This window comes from Cydia pomonella, chromosome 1 (assembly GCF_033807575.1).
Source record: "Cydia pomonella isolate Wapato2018A chromosome 1, ilCydPomo1, whole genome shotgun sequence".
NCBI classification, from domain to species: Eukaryota; Metazoa; Arthropoda; class Insecta; order Lepidoptera; family Tortricidae; genus Cydia; species Cydia pomonella.
The window spans coordinates 6,152,258-6,170,297 of NC_084703.1; the positions used below are offsets into that span (position 1 = coordinate 6,152,258).

Sequence of the window (18,040 nt, forward strand, 5' to 3'; positions counted from 1 at the left end):
GAAGTGATCCCTCGACAAGAGAGAGAGAGAGGGGGGGTGTACCTATTATGTACTACATATTTGATGTGTTTTACTACTACACGTGAGAGATAGTCCTAGTCATAGATAGTTCTATAGGCGCGTGCGCGGTCACGTTTCGATCAACAACGCATTAGAATTACGTCCGTTCTGGGCGTATGTCAAGTCAAAGAGCACGTGTATTGTATTTCTTAAGCCTTACATTGATAATTTGCTATTATAGCGTTGAGCGATTGAGTAATTTATTAAATAAAATATACGTACCTATATGAGTTTCTTCATGAGTTGCATAGCCATATTTTCGTAAGAAAATGCGAAGTGCCTAGCCTAGGCGCAATAGATTGCCGCTTACAGAATCCGTTTTCGTACTATTAAATCGATTACGCGATTATTAATCGCATCGATTGGCTTGTTTGTTACTTAACGATTTATATTCGTGCGTTGTCAGTCGGCAGCCCCAAAAATAACACTTCCGCATTTCTCTGATGTAACCAAGGCTACAGAATACGATGCCAGAACGCCTGTGACGAAATGTTTCACTGAACAAGACTTAAAGTCGGCTGTCCCTTTTCAGTGAAACTACCTAGAAAGGAATGGAAGGTAAGGGAAACGATGGTTTCGACTAAAAGTTTATTACTAACTTTTTCCACACCGAACAAAACTGTCCAGTTTTTACAGTTGAACAATACATTTAACCACAATTGTTTGATGCTATTATATTTTTTCGTGTTGTTTTTATTGAAAGTCAATTAAGGACGGATGGAGGAAACCTAAATGTGACAAATTATCCTGACTTGGAGGTAGTATTATCTCGTTTTACTATCCAGTGTATTTATGTTTTTACCACAAATAATGGGCCACTTTTTATGGAAATACACATAAGTTAAGTGCACAGTGCACACATACAATGTTAATTTTGGACACACCTCCCGTCAAATAAAAAATATATTTGCGTATAGTATATACAAGAATGAATATTGAATTTCAACCTAAGTAGGTACCAACTAAAATCTTAGTTAATTAATAGTTTTTCGACGCAAATACATACATAGTTCGCAGTCCAGTAAAATCTTTTGTTGTAACACTAACACTGATTATTGCTAGACCTTAGGCCTGTCCAATAAAGTTTAACCCCCTTATTCATAAACGTCTACTAAAGTTGACAAGCCGCTAATAATCGTTTGTCCCTTGCCATCATACCAATACGTCGGAAAGGGACAAACGATTATTAGCGGCTTCTCAACTTTAGTAGACGTTTATGAATAGGGGAGTAAGAAGTTACGAATCCGCAATTCCAATTTTCGTTTTCGTTAACCACCTCTTAATAGCGTAAACGATGATTCCTCTAGTGTTGTATACAACAACAAAAAAAATTATTAGATCATTAATTACATAATTACCCAGAACTGGTCAGCTCTAGAAATTTAATTATTAATTAGTTGTTGTATTTGATATTGTCTAATGATCTGATATGGTGAATAGTCATAACAGTATAAACAATTGTGACATTATACTTAAGTGCATTCCTCAGAAACATCATATACCCTGACATGTCCCAACTGTCGACCGGTGAGTAGTGCCTAGTGAGTAGTGATAGTGACCCCGCCTATGGAGCCGTTGGTCCCGGGTTCAAACTTCAAATCTGCGTATGGGCATTTATAAGTGTGTATATTTACGTTATATACGTATGTGTATCGTCGCCTAATATCCACAGTACGAGTACAAGTTTTGCTTAGTTTGGGTCTTAAGTCGATCTGTTTAAGAATGTCTCCAATAATATGTATTTATTTAAAAACAACTTTGCTTCTCTATTTGGTCTAAAGGTTGACTGGTAGAGAATGCGGTGTGGCATTAAAGCCGCCTTTTTTTATAACTGTGTGTATTATTTACTGTGCAATTAAATTTAAATAAATAAATAAATGTAATATACCTAAGGTTTTGTAGCCAATGTATTTTAGTGTTTAACATATTGATTGCAATTTAATTTAATTTTCGGTGTTGTTATATGCAGTATTGCAGTATAGTTCTCATTTAAATACTGAAATCGTGCGCGTCATTCGCGAAGACGCGTGCCTTGACTCGTAATGTCTTGATATTAAAGGTTAGATTTGCTCGTCATCGACTGACGCGTTTTTAAACGGTGAGGCGCGCTCCCTTAGAAGGGCGTAAAGAAACGGCAAAATGAACAACAATTGACCTAATGAACGACAAAAAATTAAGAATATAGAATCTTCACTTAGGGGCTCGGCGCGCAAGAGGTTGAGTGCCCCGTTCTAGAAGATATAACATTCATATCGCTTTCACCTTCGTCTACATCCAATCCAACCGACGTTGCTACCTAAACTCGCTATCGCAATTCGCGCAGCCGAGCCCCCAGTGAACCTGTCCTGACCGAACGTTCTTTATCAGCTGTTATGCCTGTACCACTGTATCACTAAGACGGCTGCTTATCGCGCCAGTTTTACTGTTGACTGCTCGTTTAATTAGAGTCGACGGGTATCGTGGTACTGGCCCGTCGGCTCGCACCGCTGCCATGCGGTTCACAGTTCTACAAACTCGTGTCACATGTCACATTCCGATTCGCTTACCGAGCGCTGGCGAGTTCAACATCCAGGCGAACTAGTGTAACTGTTACCGTATTAATTTAATGTTATCGGAGAGCGCGCACACAGTGGTTCTATTGAGCGTTGAAGTTGGGAAGTGTTTGCAATAATATCCGTGAAGGATGACGAAACACCGACACGAGGACCGCCAGGCCAGTGTGACACCGTTCGCTGGTCGAATCGAACGCGTTTCGCGTCCCGCACTCCTAGCTAAATTAGTATTATAGACTATAAGATCTGATAGTCCAAAGCAAACGATCTGTGATCATAGAATTTAATTTTAATAGTATTTATCTTATTTACTCGTGTAAACTAGATAATATCGAAATGTCTCTGGAACTGGAGGAGCTTACGGTCGGTACGGGCGACGTCTTCGAGGACTTCCTGATCGTCTTCCGAAGATGTTTGGCAAAGGTAAATGCATTCTAAATTAGTAATTAGCGGCCCGCTAGTGCCAGTCTGCGTCTAGACTTCTGTTCGGTCACTTCGTTCTAGAATACTATCTTTCTTCATAGTGATATTAGAAATTATAAGTGACTTTCACCATGGATATGGAATCTTATTACGACGCTTGGGAATGGATCATAAAGGTAATCGAGAACCATTTAGAATTCCAACACCACTTTCTAGCCTTGAGCTGTCTAGATATGACACCTGTGGCATTTGGAAAGCATTCAAGCCACTGCTAATTGAATTGAATTGAAAACATTTATTTCATGTAACTGTGACACAGTCATACATTTTGTTAGTAAAAAACAGTTTCAAAAGGGTTAGTGCCTAAGCCTAAAAATTATACCTAAACCTACACACTTAACCTACCAGCTACCACTGTATGGAGCCCATAGGGGAATGGGACTGTCCCGCACCCGGCGCACCAGGGATCCGGCGATAATATGTCTGATTCTTGCATTACTAAATACGGAACTGTAATGTGAAAATTATCAATGCAACTGTCAGGATCTAGCTCGCTCTTTACAAAAGTGTCCCGCGCTCTTTTATTCTCGTGCGGAATGTCTTATGCCCACGTGGTGCGGACTGTTGCTAGGGAAACGGGTCGACCTAAGGAACCATTAAAATTAATAATGCAAGCCATAATCGCCTTTATGTCAATAACAGTAAGGACCATGACATTTGGTGGACGAGAGAATGATGGAGCGTTCGAGATGTAAAAAAAATTAGTAAAATTAGTAACGGCTGCGTGTATGCGATTATTCTAGAATTAAGCTTCGGTGTTGCTATGCGAGAGATATAAACGCGTTTTAGATTAATGCAATACATTTAATGTACCTACTTATAATAATCTGTATTTTACAGTACATATGGTGGTACTTTATAAGGGCAGTGCGGTAATTAGCACTTTACGTGCCTATGTCGAAAATACCATATAAAGGGCCATATGTACGGTAAAACGTTGTACGATACACGTGCGAATAGGTAATTCGGGACTCGTGTTGATTTAAAACACTCCCTATGGTCGTGTTTTAATGTATCGCCGATCGTTGCAAATTTTCTACTTTTCGCACATTTTTTTTACTATTGTTAAATAATGTTTCAAATGTAAAAAACCTTTTTTGTAGGTACTTACGTATATTGCATTCATCCAATCAATCTATGGAGCGAATTTTTGTAATTAACGAGTTAAAAATCCCTAGTATGGCATATCCTTGATCTCCTTATTTACTTAGATAATAAAATTACCACCAATCAGAGAAAGTATATTTTTTTATGAAAAATAATAACTAGACTAATTACTACCACAATCGCTGTTTAAACATTTACCGCGATTCAAAGAAATTTTAAACTAGAAGAAAACATTTTCGTCTTAAGGAGAGAAGAAAGCGTAGAAAAAAATTGCCAAAACAGTTTGAAGCTGTTTTTAGTGTACATACTTAATACAAACAGTGTAAAATGTATTTTAGACTATTATGCTATGCTATGCGATTTTATAAGCGGTAAAAAGTACAATCATGTCATTAAAATATCATTTTCTCGATATATATTTGAAAAAAAAAAAAAAACAATTTCCCATTTTTTTACCATGACTGTACTTATGCAATTCTTAATAAGACCTGTGCGTACATTCATATAACATGTACAGAACATTAGGTACACATGTGAAGTTTTCAAGCAAAAGGTATTACTTTGTTTACGAATACGAGTACGAATAACCTGTCAGAGCGTCCTTATGGCAAGCGACAATGTGGTACCTTTTGCTTGAAAACACAACCATGGTTAAACTAACGCTTAGACCAGGGTACAACAATAGTGTACATACATACATAGACACATAGATATCACACCCAAAAGCACACCAATCGCATACCCAGCCCGATAAACAAATTCTTGGACTTATCAAAACTCCAATATGACAGTATCAGATAACGAAAAGGGCACTAATAAATGCAGCGCCAAGACCTACTACCGTTTGACAGGTCTGTATCAAGAACGCAAAATAAATTCTATAGTCTACCAAATATTGTATTTGACCCAGACAAGTAACATTAGGTAATTCTTTGCATACCACGCTGTTCGTTGATTTATAAACATAGCATGGTTTATTGAAACGATATTTTGAAATCTTATACTTTTAAACGAGCAATTCTTGTATATTTATATATTTCGGGACCTCGGATACGGCTCTAACGATTTCGAAGAAATTTGTTATATGGAGGTTTACGGGAGCGTAAAATCGATCTAGCTAGGTTTTATCTCTGAGAAAACGCGCATTTTTGAGTTTTTATGATTTGATTATGCAAATCTCGTTCTCTCAGATAATAACATGAAAATTCACATGAACAGTCAAGCAACATATGTATATCTAAGTCTGATACTGATTTTCGTCGGTAGAAATTTTTATACAAAGAAATTAGAGCGAGTAAACGTTTTGTATGTGAACACTTAAAATATATTCATACAATTTTATCTGAATTCGGTGAAAAGGTAACAGACAGTGTTAGTAATTTATTTTGATATTAGGAATAGATAGTCCAGTTCGAGCTTAAAAAAACACGTTGGTTTTGTTTATCAGTATTGAGTCTATCACAAATTCATACTGAATCAACAAGATTGTAAATTTCTTAGAAGCCCTCATTCGCCTCGTGAGATCCCAGCGCCTCCTTTCGTCATTAGAATCTTACACGGTTTTAACTCAAATATAGGTTATGTTATACTCAAAGCCTCTGTCCCCGGTCAGCTCATACAAAACGACCAGTCGGTTTTGACACCGGTGTTTCCTTACTTTGGAACCGCTCACCTATTCTAGAATGCTATTAACTTAATAATTGGCGGTTTGCGCCAACTTTTCCTCATCCGAAACGGAACTAATAGCTATTGTATTTCCAGACGTAAAATGACGACAATCACCGTTGTTTGATTTAGGAATAATAAGCAGGGTTGTCACAGTTAGGATTGTCCAACATTCTATGGATAAAAAAAAAGTGGAATTAATTTTATCTCCACAAGGTTTCCTTTATTCTATTATGAAATGGTATCTATGTGTCTTTGTACTCATTTGTTGTGTTTGTGGTCGCTTTGATTTTGTGATTTGCAAACATCTAATATAAACAGGCTGGCATATTTTTACATACTTATGACTACTAAATACAATGATATAAAAACCGGCCAAGAGCATGTCGGGCCACGCTCAGTGTAGGGTTCCGTAGTTACTCTTCCGTCACAATAAGCTAAACTGGAGCTTAAAGTGTAGTAAATGGTACCTTTCACCCGAGTTAAACAAATAGGCAAATTTGCATAATCAGTACGTAATTAAAGTAAGTCTTTTTACTATGAAGGGAAAACTTTTTGCGATAACTCAAAAACAGCTAAACTGATCATGTCCGCTATAGTTTTCATTTAATGTATTTCTTAAGCTCTACTTCCACGATTTTTTTCATATTTTTTGGACCTATAGTTCAAAAGTTAGAGGGGGGGGGACACATTTTTTTTTTTCTTTCGGAGCGATTATCTCCGAATATATTCACTTTATCAAAAAATGTTTCTTGAAAGCCCCTATTAGTTTTGAAAGACCTTTCCAACGATACCCCACACTCTAGGGTTGAAGCGAAAAAAAAAATTCACCCCCACTTTACGTGTAGGGGAGGTACCCTAAAAAAAATTAAATTTTTAGATTTTATTGTACGACTTTGTCGGTTTTATTGATTTATATATCCATGCCAAATTTCAGCTTTCTAGCACTAACGACCACGGAGCAAAGCCTCGGACAGACAGACAGACAGACAGACAGACAGACAGACAGACGGACATGGCGAAACTATAAGGGTTCCGTTTTATGCCATTTGGCTACGGAACCCTAAAAAGCCATTAATACATCTCCAAAGCAGAATTATTTATCAGTTGATTTATTTTTATAAATTTTTGTAGGGCACAATTGTTACATTTAAAGCGACCTCTAAATGATGTTTGATTGCTCGAAATTTTGGTATGGATGATTTTTATGTATATTGATTAAAAAGAACCTTGAGGAAAAGGAATATTCATAACCAAATTTTTTAATTATTGTCACTGTATTAGCACGTTTGTCAGATTCAAAATGGTAGACTTGATACGCCTTATTTTATTACAAATATCTCCCAGACAACTGATAAGTCACAACTTTTTTTTTATACCACGACAAACAAGCATACTATTAGCGTACTTTTATCTTAACAAAATTTATGATATTTTTGCAAGTGTAAAACGCTTAAGTAGTATGCATTGTAAATTATTTATACATACGATGATTACTTTCCCAAAATTAATTATTTATAAATCCCCAGTTCTAAGTATGCTTTCGTTTAAAATAAATAATTCATTAAAACGTAATCGTTTTTTTTATTTTACTTCAGTTAGGTAATTCCATAACATGTAAGTTCTTTCGAATTACTGTTAGTTATGTTATGTGTATTATAAATATATTACAACTGTCAACATTAACTTCAACACAAAAAGACACTAATTGTTACAGGCGACGTGTAAAACATAAACGCAAATAAATATATAAGTGTTCGTGACAGCCCTATTTGCGCGTGACGCAGCGACGACGCGTGCGCCGTGACGTCAAGCGTCCGCGCAGCGCGCGGGAAACTACGCCTCCGATAACTGACAGGAAAACATAGCAGGATTAGTGTTCGTGGAATTACAAATACATAACTTTAAAACAACTGAAAACAAGTCGGTACAAGTGACTCACATTTTTAAACTAAGGGGTAAACACGCGTACGACCTAGCCAGTATTTCACCAACTAAGTAAATACTTATAAATATTATGAGATAAACTTACTCAAATATTGATAGGTATCAAATACCTACCTAGTCTCACACTGTTTTTAAGGTCAATAAGGCTTGTGGCTACCCGAGGTTGATCACTCTGTAAGTGTGTTAATGGCCTTACGTTCCAAGATTTGAAGATAATTGACGCCCATGACGATGCTGCACGTTTGTAACTGCAGTTTATAGTATTTTTGTGTGTTAATCATGTTAAATATTTCTTTCATACTGCAATGCTTGAATGGTTTTATCTATTATAAACAAAACGCGCTGTAATGGTATTATTTCGAGCCTATTGTGTCACACTGCTGGGCAAAGGCCTCCCTCCTCTTCTTCCACTCGTCCCGGTTTTGAGCTACGACTGGCCAGTCTCTCAAAAAGGAGTTTAAGTTATCCCGCCATCGCCGACGAGGTCTGCCGGATCCCCGGTTTGACTCGTGGGGCACCCACTCCGTGGTTATCTTGGCCCACAAATCATTCGGCATGCGGCAGACATGGACTGGGCTGGGCACTTTAACTTGGCCGCTTTTCGAGCTACATCTATAATCTGAGTTTTAGAGCGCAGCGTGGTGTTCCGGATGGTAATGGTACTTCACATAAAACCCGTTAATTATTACGGGCTTGACCACCACTCGCTCTAAGTACCACGCATATTGGTAATGCCCACCTATCCTATAAGTCTAGTACAAAAACAAAAGCTGATAGGTAATTCCCATATGTACTTGCAACACCGTCGCACGTTTATCGGCACAGCACCAGAAGTGGCTAAGCGGTCTGGGTGTTCAAAATGATCTACACACGTTCTTAATTTAAACAATAAATTTACCAGATGGCTTCTGCAGCTGACTGTGTATAGTTACCTATCTTGCAACCAACATACAGTTAGACCCAGCTAAGTTGGCAGCGATTTTGATAACGCAGACACTGCAAGTGTTAAGTAAACGTCATAATATTTTAAACGTCAAACTTCTATGGAATTATGACGTTTAAAATAGGACCGGGATAAGTGGCGCACTAGAAGAGAGGCCTATGCTCAGCAGTGGGCGATAAAAGGCTGATATGATGATGATGATGAGGATGAACACTTGCACCGACTGGGCCATCAAAATTGCTGCCGAGTTAGCTTGGTCTGACTCTAAGTGTGGGATGCACTTGCGTATAAGACTTTTATTAAATAGGTAATCCCGTCTAAACGCAACGAATAATTTGATGCTAGCCGGTATTTGATAGATTCATGAAAAAAAGACACACGTTTAAATGTAATATGTACCTCCATTATTTTCTTCTATACTTATTGTTAATGTAGCTATGTTTCATAGACGTCACGTTGGCTTTATCTATAAAATCGGTCGGATACCGCTCCTACCTAAATGTTATTGTGACCTTTTACTATACTTATTACATAAAGATATGTCTACTGAAAAGATTTATTAAATACACGTGTCACTGAAATTAATCTAGATAATTATTTAAATTGGAACAGTGACATAGATTAAGTATGTGTAATTTTGATTAAAATACTATTCACAAGATAAGTAAATACAGTTATGCAAACAGAATCGGACCAAATTATTTCTTTAAATTTAATATCATCATTAATGCCAAATCTATCAAGATATTGCGTTTATAATGACGTATGGTGTCGCCGGTGTCGGTGGAAATTAAGCTTTTCGTCTACAGAATTATAGTCCAAGATCCCAGAGCTGCCAGACCTTACTTAAATTCTCATGAATGTCTGCATACTTGCTATATTGGCTTTTGTCCGGTACAAGGTGCTAAAGGTTGGTTAAAAATCATACTCACTTTTCTTAATATTCTCATGGCTTATTTTTATGTATATTTTAGTTCCCTGAGTATCAATATCAAAATTAGAAGTGTGAATATAAAAAAAAATGTAAAATATCTTTATTATCTATTTACAGACATAATAAGTCAAGTTACAATAAGTGATAAGTTAAGTTACAATATTTTTCTGACAGCTTTAAAGCGTCTGGTAAAAGTTACCGCCGGCAGAAATGGTCTGGCAATGTTGATTATCAATTTTTAACAATATTTTCTGAAACATACATAAAACTCAGCCATGAGAATTTAAGAAAAGTTAGTAATATTTTTACCTACCTTTAGCACCTTGTACCGGACAAATGGCCGTCGGGCCAATATAGCAAGTATGCAGACATTAAAAGTACATACGAACACTATATTATACCATACATTTTAGTCATGAGAAAATAAGTAAGGTCTGGTGGCTCTGGGATCTTGCTCTATTACAAACATATTCCAAATTCAGAACATATTCTGCCCCGCTTGGTTTTCAAGTTTTCATCATATTCCAGTCATGCAGATGTCGCCCACTGATAAAAGTATCTTGATAACGCTGATTACATTCAAATAACTACGCGTTACTATAACATTCATTATTACATATTTTAGACTTTTCTTGAATTTGTAAGTGACGCGCCGCGCCGATATGAGAAGGCAAAGTACAACAAATATGATAAACTTATCAATGATGTCGTAGTTATATCAATTGGTTAGTTTAGTAATACATATTTCGTACATGAAACTTTGTAATTTGTTTGTTTGTTACAAATTTAATACTAAGAATGATTTTATTTACAATAACAATATACATAATGGATATGTGCAGAGGATTACTATCAGTAGCTTAAATCTAAAATAGGTCCTTGAGGCATTGTACCAAGGATGCTGGCGGCATTTCCTCGTTGTACTCGTATCGCAATACTGATACGTTGTGCGAAGAAGCCGCCGGCTCTTCGGTCACCAGTTACGTCAACCAGACGCTTCGCGATTTCTGCAAAAAACTAGTGTGCGCCGGGGCCTCACGGACCGAAAGTTTCAACGCCTAATGGTACTCTCTACCGAGACTATGTTCATTACGTTTCGGAGCTTTCCGCCACTGCGCCCGCTTTTATTTTAAAGCCAAATCTAGAGAGGTTGGAGTTCTTTAGAATCAGACCATCTTTAGAAAGCATGCATATTTGTGTGTGATTTGAGCGCTACGCCTACCGTATGCGGCGCGTCGTCATAAACCTTGTGAGAATGCTCGAAGGTTAGTATTGGGCTGTAGCCGCTCGCGTCAGTTGAGGTCTTGGGCGAGTTTGGCGGTCAAAGGGTTAAGTAGATTTAGAATGAAATCGTGCAAAGTTTGACCTCCTATAAGAACCTTTCACGCCATACACTGTTATTCGAAATATTGGTGTAAAAGGACCCACTGATTACCAGTTCGCCGGACGATATCGGCCTGTCAGTTATTCGCGATTTTCAGCTTTTGCAAATAACTGACAGGCCGACCGATGGATTTGTATGAACAGTCTACTGATATCGATTCGTGCTCTAACTACGTACGACAATTAATTTTAGACAACGGTAACGCCACAATGAGCGTACATCGTTCATTCTAGATCGCAATGGATTTATTACTCTTACTGATCCTATCAACTCTTGGCACGCGTACTACGTTACCGGCGGTGACATTTCAATATCATTACAGAGACAGAACAACATCTCGCTTATATCTTAATCGTCAGCAAACTTAACAGGCGAGAACAATCGATCTAAACGTCATAAATATAAATAATGTACTTCTAAATATCATTTAATAATACCTACTGATGTTTTACTCTAAGAACGCTGGGGATGTCCACTGCTATACCTACATGTACTTTTTATTCGTAAGTTATGTCACGAGTGTGTCTCGTGCAATGACGCAATGACTCATGTATCAACCGAACGCGTTGCCAATTCACAGAACTATTAAGATGTATATATTGAGTCTTAGGTATATTTAACTAATTGAGAAGCACTTGTTGCGTTCGAAACTGTAGGTATCATTTGCCATTGTCAGGTTCATAAACTTATACTTTATTTCAAATTTTCAAATATTTTCTCAAATCTTCGGACGATAAAACGCCTAAAATATTTGTGCCCACAGCGCCAAGAACACAAGAACTCAAGTATTATGGCGTTCGATGTCAATAACTTTGTCAGGTCAGGTTCAAGTCCTTAAGGTTTATGTTGTCCCGCTTACGCCCATGACCTTGGCTTGTAACTATTTGATTATGACATACGCCGTTCAAAAGGTTAATATTTTGTTAAGACGATGGCTTGTTAATTGAGACTTAACTAAAGTCCGATCCCTCCTATCTTGATTGTATTATTGTTCCAGTTTGAATAAAAAAACCGGGTAACCGAATTAGACCAGAACCAAAACCATTTGTAACAAAACTGTTTACTAAACTGTTTTATCATCGATCACGTAACTTTTATCAAGCTGTATTGAAGCAATAGTTTCATAACGCCGGCATTGCGAAGGTTGTCTATTGGGGTCAGTGTCGAATTTGGTCGGCTAGAACTCCACAAACGAGGTTATGAGCAATAGCGACCCAATTATGTACTTTGATACATAGTTACTTATCCCACCTAGCGGAATGGCACATACATTAACCAATATTGCCGAGGAGTTGGATCATGCTAAGTTTTCATGCTAAGTACTACGTTGAGTATGGAGCTTATAGGAATGTGTATGCATTCTTATTGCCAAATTTGTGCAAAGTTAGCGTAGTCAGAGCCTAGATTATTGGATCTTTTTATATTTCCGTCCTTTCCTTATATACTTCTATGAACGCTACCTCTCTAAATCGAAACTACCTACTTATACACTAATTTAAGAGCTGGCGAGAAGTTAGGTGTCATGGTTTCTTTAAATCGGTCAAAAACATATCTATTTCTTTTGAAAAATAATTGTTAAACAAGAGTTTATACTTTATTCTGTGTGGTCCATCTACTCTCAACTACTTTCAACTTCTGTTAGTAGTTTCCATCTCCATTTTGTGAATTTCAAGTCACATCAACGTCCCGCATTCTATACTCGTAGAACTGACATTGACATTTCAAGAACACCCACGAAATGACCATAGTGATAGTGACAGATTCAATGTAACGAATGTGCTAAGAAGGCTGCAGCAAGGTTAATTGTCTCTACTACGGAAGGTAGAGATAAGGAAGGTAATCTCCATAGGCAGAACTGTTGCAAAAGTGTCCAGCTGTCAGCTATAAATAATAGTTCGAAATCTCTCCGGTGGCGCTAGGGAGACACAAGGACATGACATGAACTTAGACGTTATTGACGGAGTGAAGTGCGCTGTCAGTGATTAGAAATTGAATAACAAAGTTTAAAATATTTATTTTAAGGATTTCTTTTTTGGTGGATTTGAAGTCTTGCCCACCCTCCTAGGGCCTATGTGCTAGCTCCGGTGCAGTAAAACCAGCCGCTCCTTTTCAGTACCCATCGTACCACTGTTATCTAGCCGCCCGGGCCGGGGCTTACCAGGCCTTGGGGCAAAGTCACCGGTCACATAGGATATAATTCGTTAAAATAAAAATGGGAAAAGTTTGCGTCGTAAACAGTTGCCAAAGTGGGCGTAAGACGAAAAATGTTATGAAGTCCGTATCATTTTTCCGACCAACGGTATGTGATAGTTATTTACGATACAAGTGCAGAAAATAGGAAATTTACAACGAGTGGTGATAAATTAAAACACGACCGAAGGTAGTGTTTTAAATCGAGACGAGTTGCGAATTACCTATTCGCACGTGTATCGTACAACGGTTTACAGTACATATGATATGGCTCTTTAAAGTTTCGACATATGCACGGAAAGTGCTCATTCTTGCACGTGTGCAGGTAAGTAGCACCATATGTACTGTAAAATACTTTTTAATAAAGTATTTTTAATGTCATAGACATAGTCATAGTATCTTTATTCATGAACAATACAGAATTGTGTTTGAATATATGTATATAAAGTGAAAAACATGAGAAAAACAACAACAAAGAACCTACAAGTAAACAAATAAATATCAGTCTAAAAATACGGCAACATTTAAATACTAAATAATAACAAGAGAAACAATACTTAAGACTTAAACAACATTAAACACTTCATCTACCGTATAAAAACATTGGTTACTTTTATAATTTTTCTTAATCAATTAACATTTTTACGTCAAACAATTCTTCATATTTATATTAATTCACAGACTCCGGCACGATTAGAAAATTGGAAAAAGTCGCTAGGAATTGCATTAAAAGCAACTGATTATATTTGTCATCTTCATTTTAAAGAAGAAAATATCAATATGTACGAAAAGTTTAATATTAAAGGAGAGCTCAAATATATTCCTACACAAAGAAAAACGCTTAAGGAAGAAGCTTTGCCCACGATGGAGCATCAGTTTATTCCCATACCAGAATTCCAAGCTAATATTATTCATGTACAGGAATCTGTAGAATTATACCCCAATCAATCTAAGGAGAAGCAACAACAAATCAATGTCGAGCAACAGGAATTATCAGACGATCAAAAATCTTCTAATGATTTAATGGATTGTGAAATGATACAACATGACTTTGCAGAACCAACCAGTCAATATCAGGATACTGATATAACAATAAACCCAATAGAGATTTTTAAAATAAAGTTTCGGGCATTTTCGTTGTTGCCGCCTTTTTGGCTACATGCAGAAAATTCAAATGGGCTGGAATTTATGCGAATGGATCCAACAACTCAGCAGATTAAACATCACATACGTTTAAACGATGATCTATCAATCACTGTAAGTGTTTATTAATGTAACAAAAAATTCAATTGGCATGATTTTAATTTATAACGTAACATAATTACTATTTGAATGCAGGTCATTTTTACTAATAAAGAAGAATTGCCAATAAAGGAGAAAATTAATTCATATGACAACACCTATGATTACTTAAAATCTGTTGAAAGATGGCCTTTGTGCGTTGGCACTCAGATTGACGACAATAAGTAATTTTAATTTATTTTTCTACTCCAGAAGTCCAGACCAGAACCACTTCAATCTGCCTACGAAATGACTGATAGTGATATCTAACTCAACTTCATTTGAACGCCTTCACCCGACCGCCGGCTACTTTCTATCGGGAGCCGAAGTCGGGCCCGATGATACGTGCAAGGGATATTTTCCGTTACACGAAATACCAGAACATATTTAACAATGTATTTCGTGAAACGGAAAACGACTTTTGCTCGGGCCCGTTCGCAAGTGTGGATCTAATTGGCCTTAAGGTCATAATATTCATAATAAAACAGCTTTGCAGTAGTCTTATTCAAACCATAATATGAATAATAATAATAATTCAGCCTATATACGTCCCACTACTGCGCACAGGCCTCCTCTCAAGCCCAATGCGGGCTACACATACACATAATGCGGGCACAGATGTAGGTATGCAGGTTTCCTCACGATGTTATCCTTCTGCAGGTTTCCTTCACCGAAAAGCTGGTGGTAAATATCAAATGACATTTCGTACATAAGTTCCGAAAAACTCATTGGTACGAGCCAGGATTTGACCTCCGGATTGAAAGTGGAACGTCATATCCACTCGGCCACCAGCGCTTTTCAAAATATATTCCATAATATAACATTTGTATTTAAAATAAAAGGCTAACTTCTAGGCCAAACTTTGTTTTTATTTGTCATTATTTTCTTAGTAAAAAAATTGTGTGCAGAGGTGTATTAACTAGGTCTTCATTATTGTGCCTATCCTATTAAAACTCGTCTATGTCTCATTTTGATACTGCCCTTGTATTTTAAGAACCCTTATTATGTACCTGTTGCTCAAACCACTATTTTACATAAACAATGGTAGAGAAGAATAATACAGGGTACAAATTAATTTATCTAATAACACCCATTTTCAGATTTTGTAAAGGTGTGATTGTTGGTGATGATACTTACGAAAGAAATCAACAGTACCCAAGATGTAAATCTTGTCGCATGTTACGAAATCGTTTGCAGAACCGTAATTACACTTCAACTCTTTTAGAAAAAATGTCAGCTGTGAAACGGCGCGCTTCAAATCTAGTACAAAAATGTAAACGTCTGAAGAGGATGGTAAGTCTTATCAAAAACATATAAAATAAATAAATAAATATTAGGGGAAATCTTACACAGAGCAACCTAGCTCCAAACTAAGCAAAGCCTGTACTATGGCTACTAGACGATGATATATACATACTTAATTACTTATATAGATAAATACATACTTATATACACATAAAACACTCATGACTCAGGAACAGATATCTGTGTTCATCACACAAATAAACGCCCTTACCAGGATTCGAACCCAGGGCCATCGGCTTCGTAGGCAGGATCGCTAACGGCTAGTTTTATTTATTTTTATAATTATTTGTAGAATATCCGACTAAGAGAGAAAATTTATTTGGCCAAATCAGAGTGTGCTAAGAAATCGGATACCGCAGTGCAGGCAGCTATTTTAAAATTACCAGAACCTTTTCATAATGCTGTGAGAGCATGTTTTGAAGCCGCGAAGAAGAAAAATTTAAAAGGACGTAGATATACATTAGAATGGATTTATGAGTGTATGTTGATACGTATAAAAAGCAGGAATACGTATGAATTTATACGTAAAAGAAATATTTTACCGCTTCCTTCGACACCAACATTAAATAAATTCATCAGGAAAATCAGCTGCTCTGCATATGGATTCCAATCCTCTACTTTCTTTAGTTTAAAAGAAAGATGTGAGGCGATGAAGAAAGAGGAAAAGCGAGGGGTTATTTTAGTGGATGAAATGAAATTAAGTGAAGGCGTTTATTTTGATTCTCAAACCATGAAATTTAATGGTTTTGTTGACCTGGGGCAACACACTCCCGATAATTTAAAAAATACAACAGCGGACCATGCTTTGGTTTTCAAGTTTGTGCCTTTTCGAGGTAGATGGGTTCAAGCCTTAGGTTGCTTTCTGTCCAAGAATTCCTGCAAAAGCGATCCGCTGCATAAATTAATTTTAGAATGTATTGTACTCATGGAAAACAGTGGAATTTGTGTTGATGCTGTCGTAATGGACGGTGCACCTTGGAACCGTGGAGTATGGAAAATATTCGGTGTAAATGAAGACACTGTTAGCTGTGAACACCCTAGTGACTGCTCACGACGATTATGGATGATTTCTGATTTTAATCATTTAGTGAAATGCTTTCGAACATCTACTTTGGATGATAAGCTACAAGAGTTCAAGGTTAATTAAGAGTAATGATAATTTTAAAAATATATAATAGGTATGACAAAAGTAATTCATTCTAATGATTTTTTAGACCCCTTACGGAACTGTGAAAAAAAGACATTGGGAAGCCGTATTAGAAGAAGAGAATTATTGTCAGCCTAACTTGAAAATTGCTTACAAGTTAACACCAGCGCATTTGAAACCGAAAGGTTTTCAAGTAATGAATGTTCCTCTTGCAACAGAAGTAATAAATATAAATATAATTATAAATTTACATCGATAAAATGGGACTAAGATTCACTGCGTTCCAGGATCACTTGGGATCAGACATTTTATTGTCATAAAAAATGTCCGGTCCCAAACAATCCTGAAACAGACGTGACTGTCCGAATTGTTACATAGGACTTTCGGCTCATCAAAACTTATCTTATAACTTATAATAACAGGTGTTTGGTCACGAAATTTCGGTTGCCATGGCTCACTATCAACCCTATTGCGAGGAATTGAAAGATTCAACTCCAACACAAAAATTTATTGGTCTTGTATTTAATTTGATACAAGCTATGTCTTCGCGTATACCAAGAGATGCTCTGTACGTGAATGAAAAATGCAGTCGAAGAAAGGTAAGAAATGGTTGTCGATCAAAGTATATGATTACGAATTTGAATTTGTAGGTTTCAAAGATAAATAATTACTTGTAACAGTTTTACAGCAGTGAAAAAATTATAATGTTTTATTAAAATGGAAGTGAACGGCCGCCGCCTCGATACCGCCCTACCATACAAACGTAGTCGCATTTTACTCTATGAAAATATTTTGAAACAATTTTATTTGTATCAAACACAGCTTTTTAGTTAGTATAAAAGTTAGGAGCATTTTAAAATGTGTATGGAATGTGTACGAAGATGTTTTTTAACAACATTTAGTCTTTAAATGTGATCAGGGCTATAACCGCGAAAATCGAAATTCGTCAATTGCGGGCATTTTTCTCTGTCACCCTAATTACCTCTTAGTGAGAGTAAAAGAGAAAGACCCCCTCAATTTGCGAATTTCGATTTTCGGCGTA

General features: G+C 36.7%; 2 protein-coding genes across 4 annotated transcripts in view; both read left to right on the forward strand.

Annotated features, from left to right (window-relative positions):
* The window catches only part of LOC133522254 (calcium-binding mitochondrial carrier protein SCaMC-2), a 71,366-nt gene that overhangs the window by 41,078 nt on the left and 12,248 nt on the right, over positions 1-18,040 (forward strand). Inside the window, exon 1 of one of the 3 annotated variants that reach the window (XM_061857650.1) lies at positions 2,770-3,035. The exons of 1 other annotated variant lie outside the window; for it this stretch is intronic. In XM_061857650.1, coding sequence (XP_061713634.1) covers positions 2,949-3,035 — 87 coding nt within the window. In that variant the 5' untranslated portion in view covers positions 2,770-2,948. Of the gene's footprint in view, positions 1-2,769; positions 3,036-3,074; positions 3,212-18,040 lie in introns of those variants that run through there. One more of the 3 variants, XM_061857708.1, reaches the window with a different exon arrangement.
* Positions 13,288-17,665, forward strand: LOC133529183 (uncharacterized). The gene is made up of 5 exons (XM_061866839.1): positions 13,288-13,374; positions 13,947-14,522; positions 14,604-14,731; positions 15,647-15,747; positions 17,649-17,665. Exons 1-5 carry the CDS (start codon positions 13,288-13,290, stop codon positions 17,663-17,665), a joined length of 909 nt encoding a protein of 302 aa, XP_061722823.1.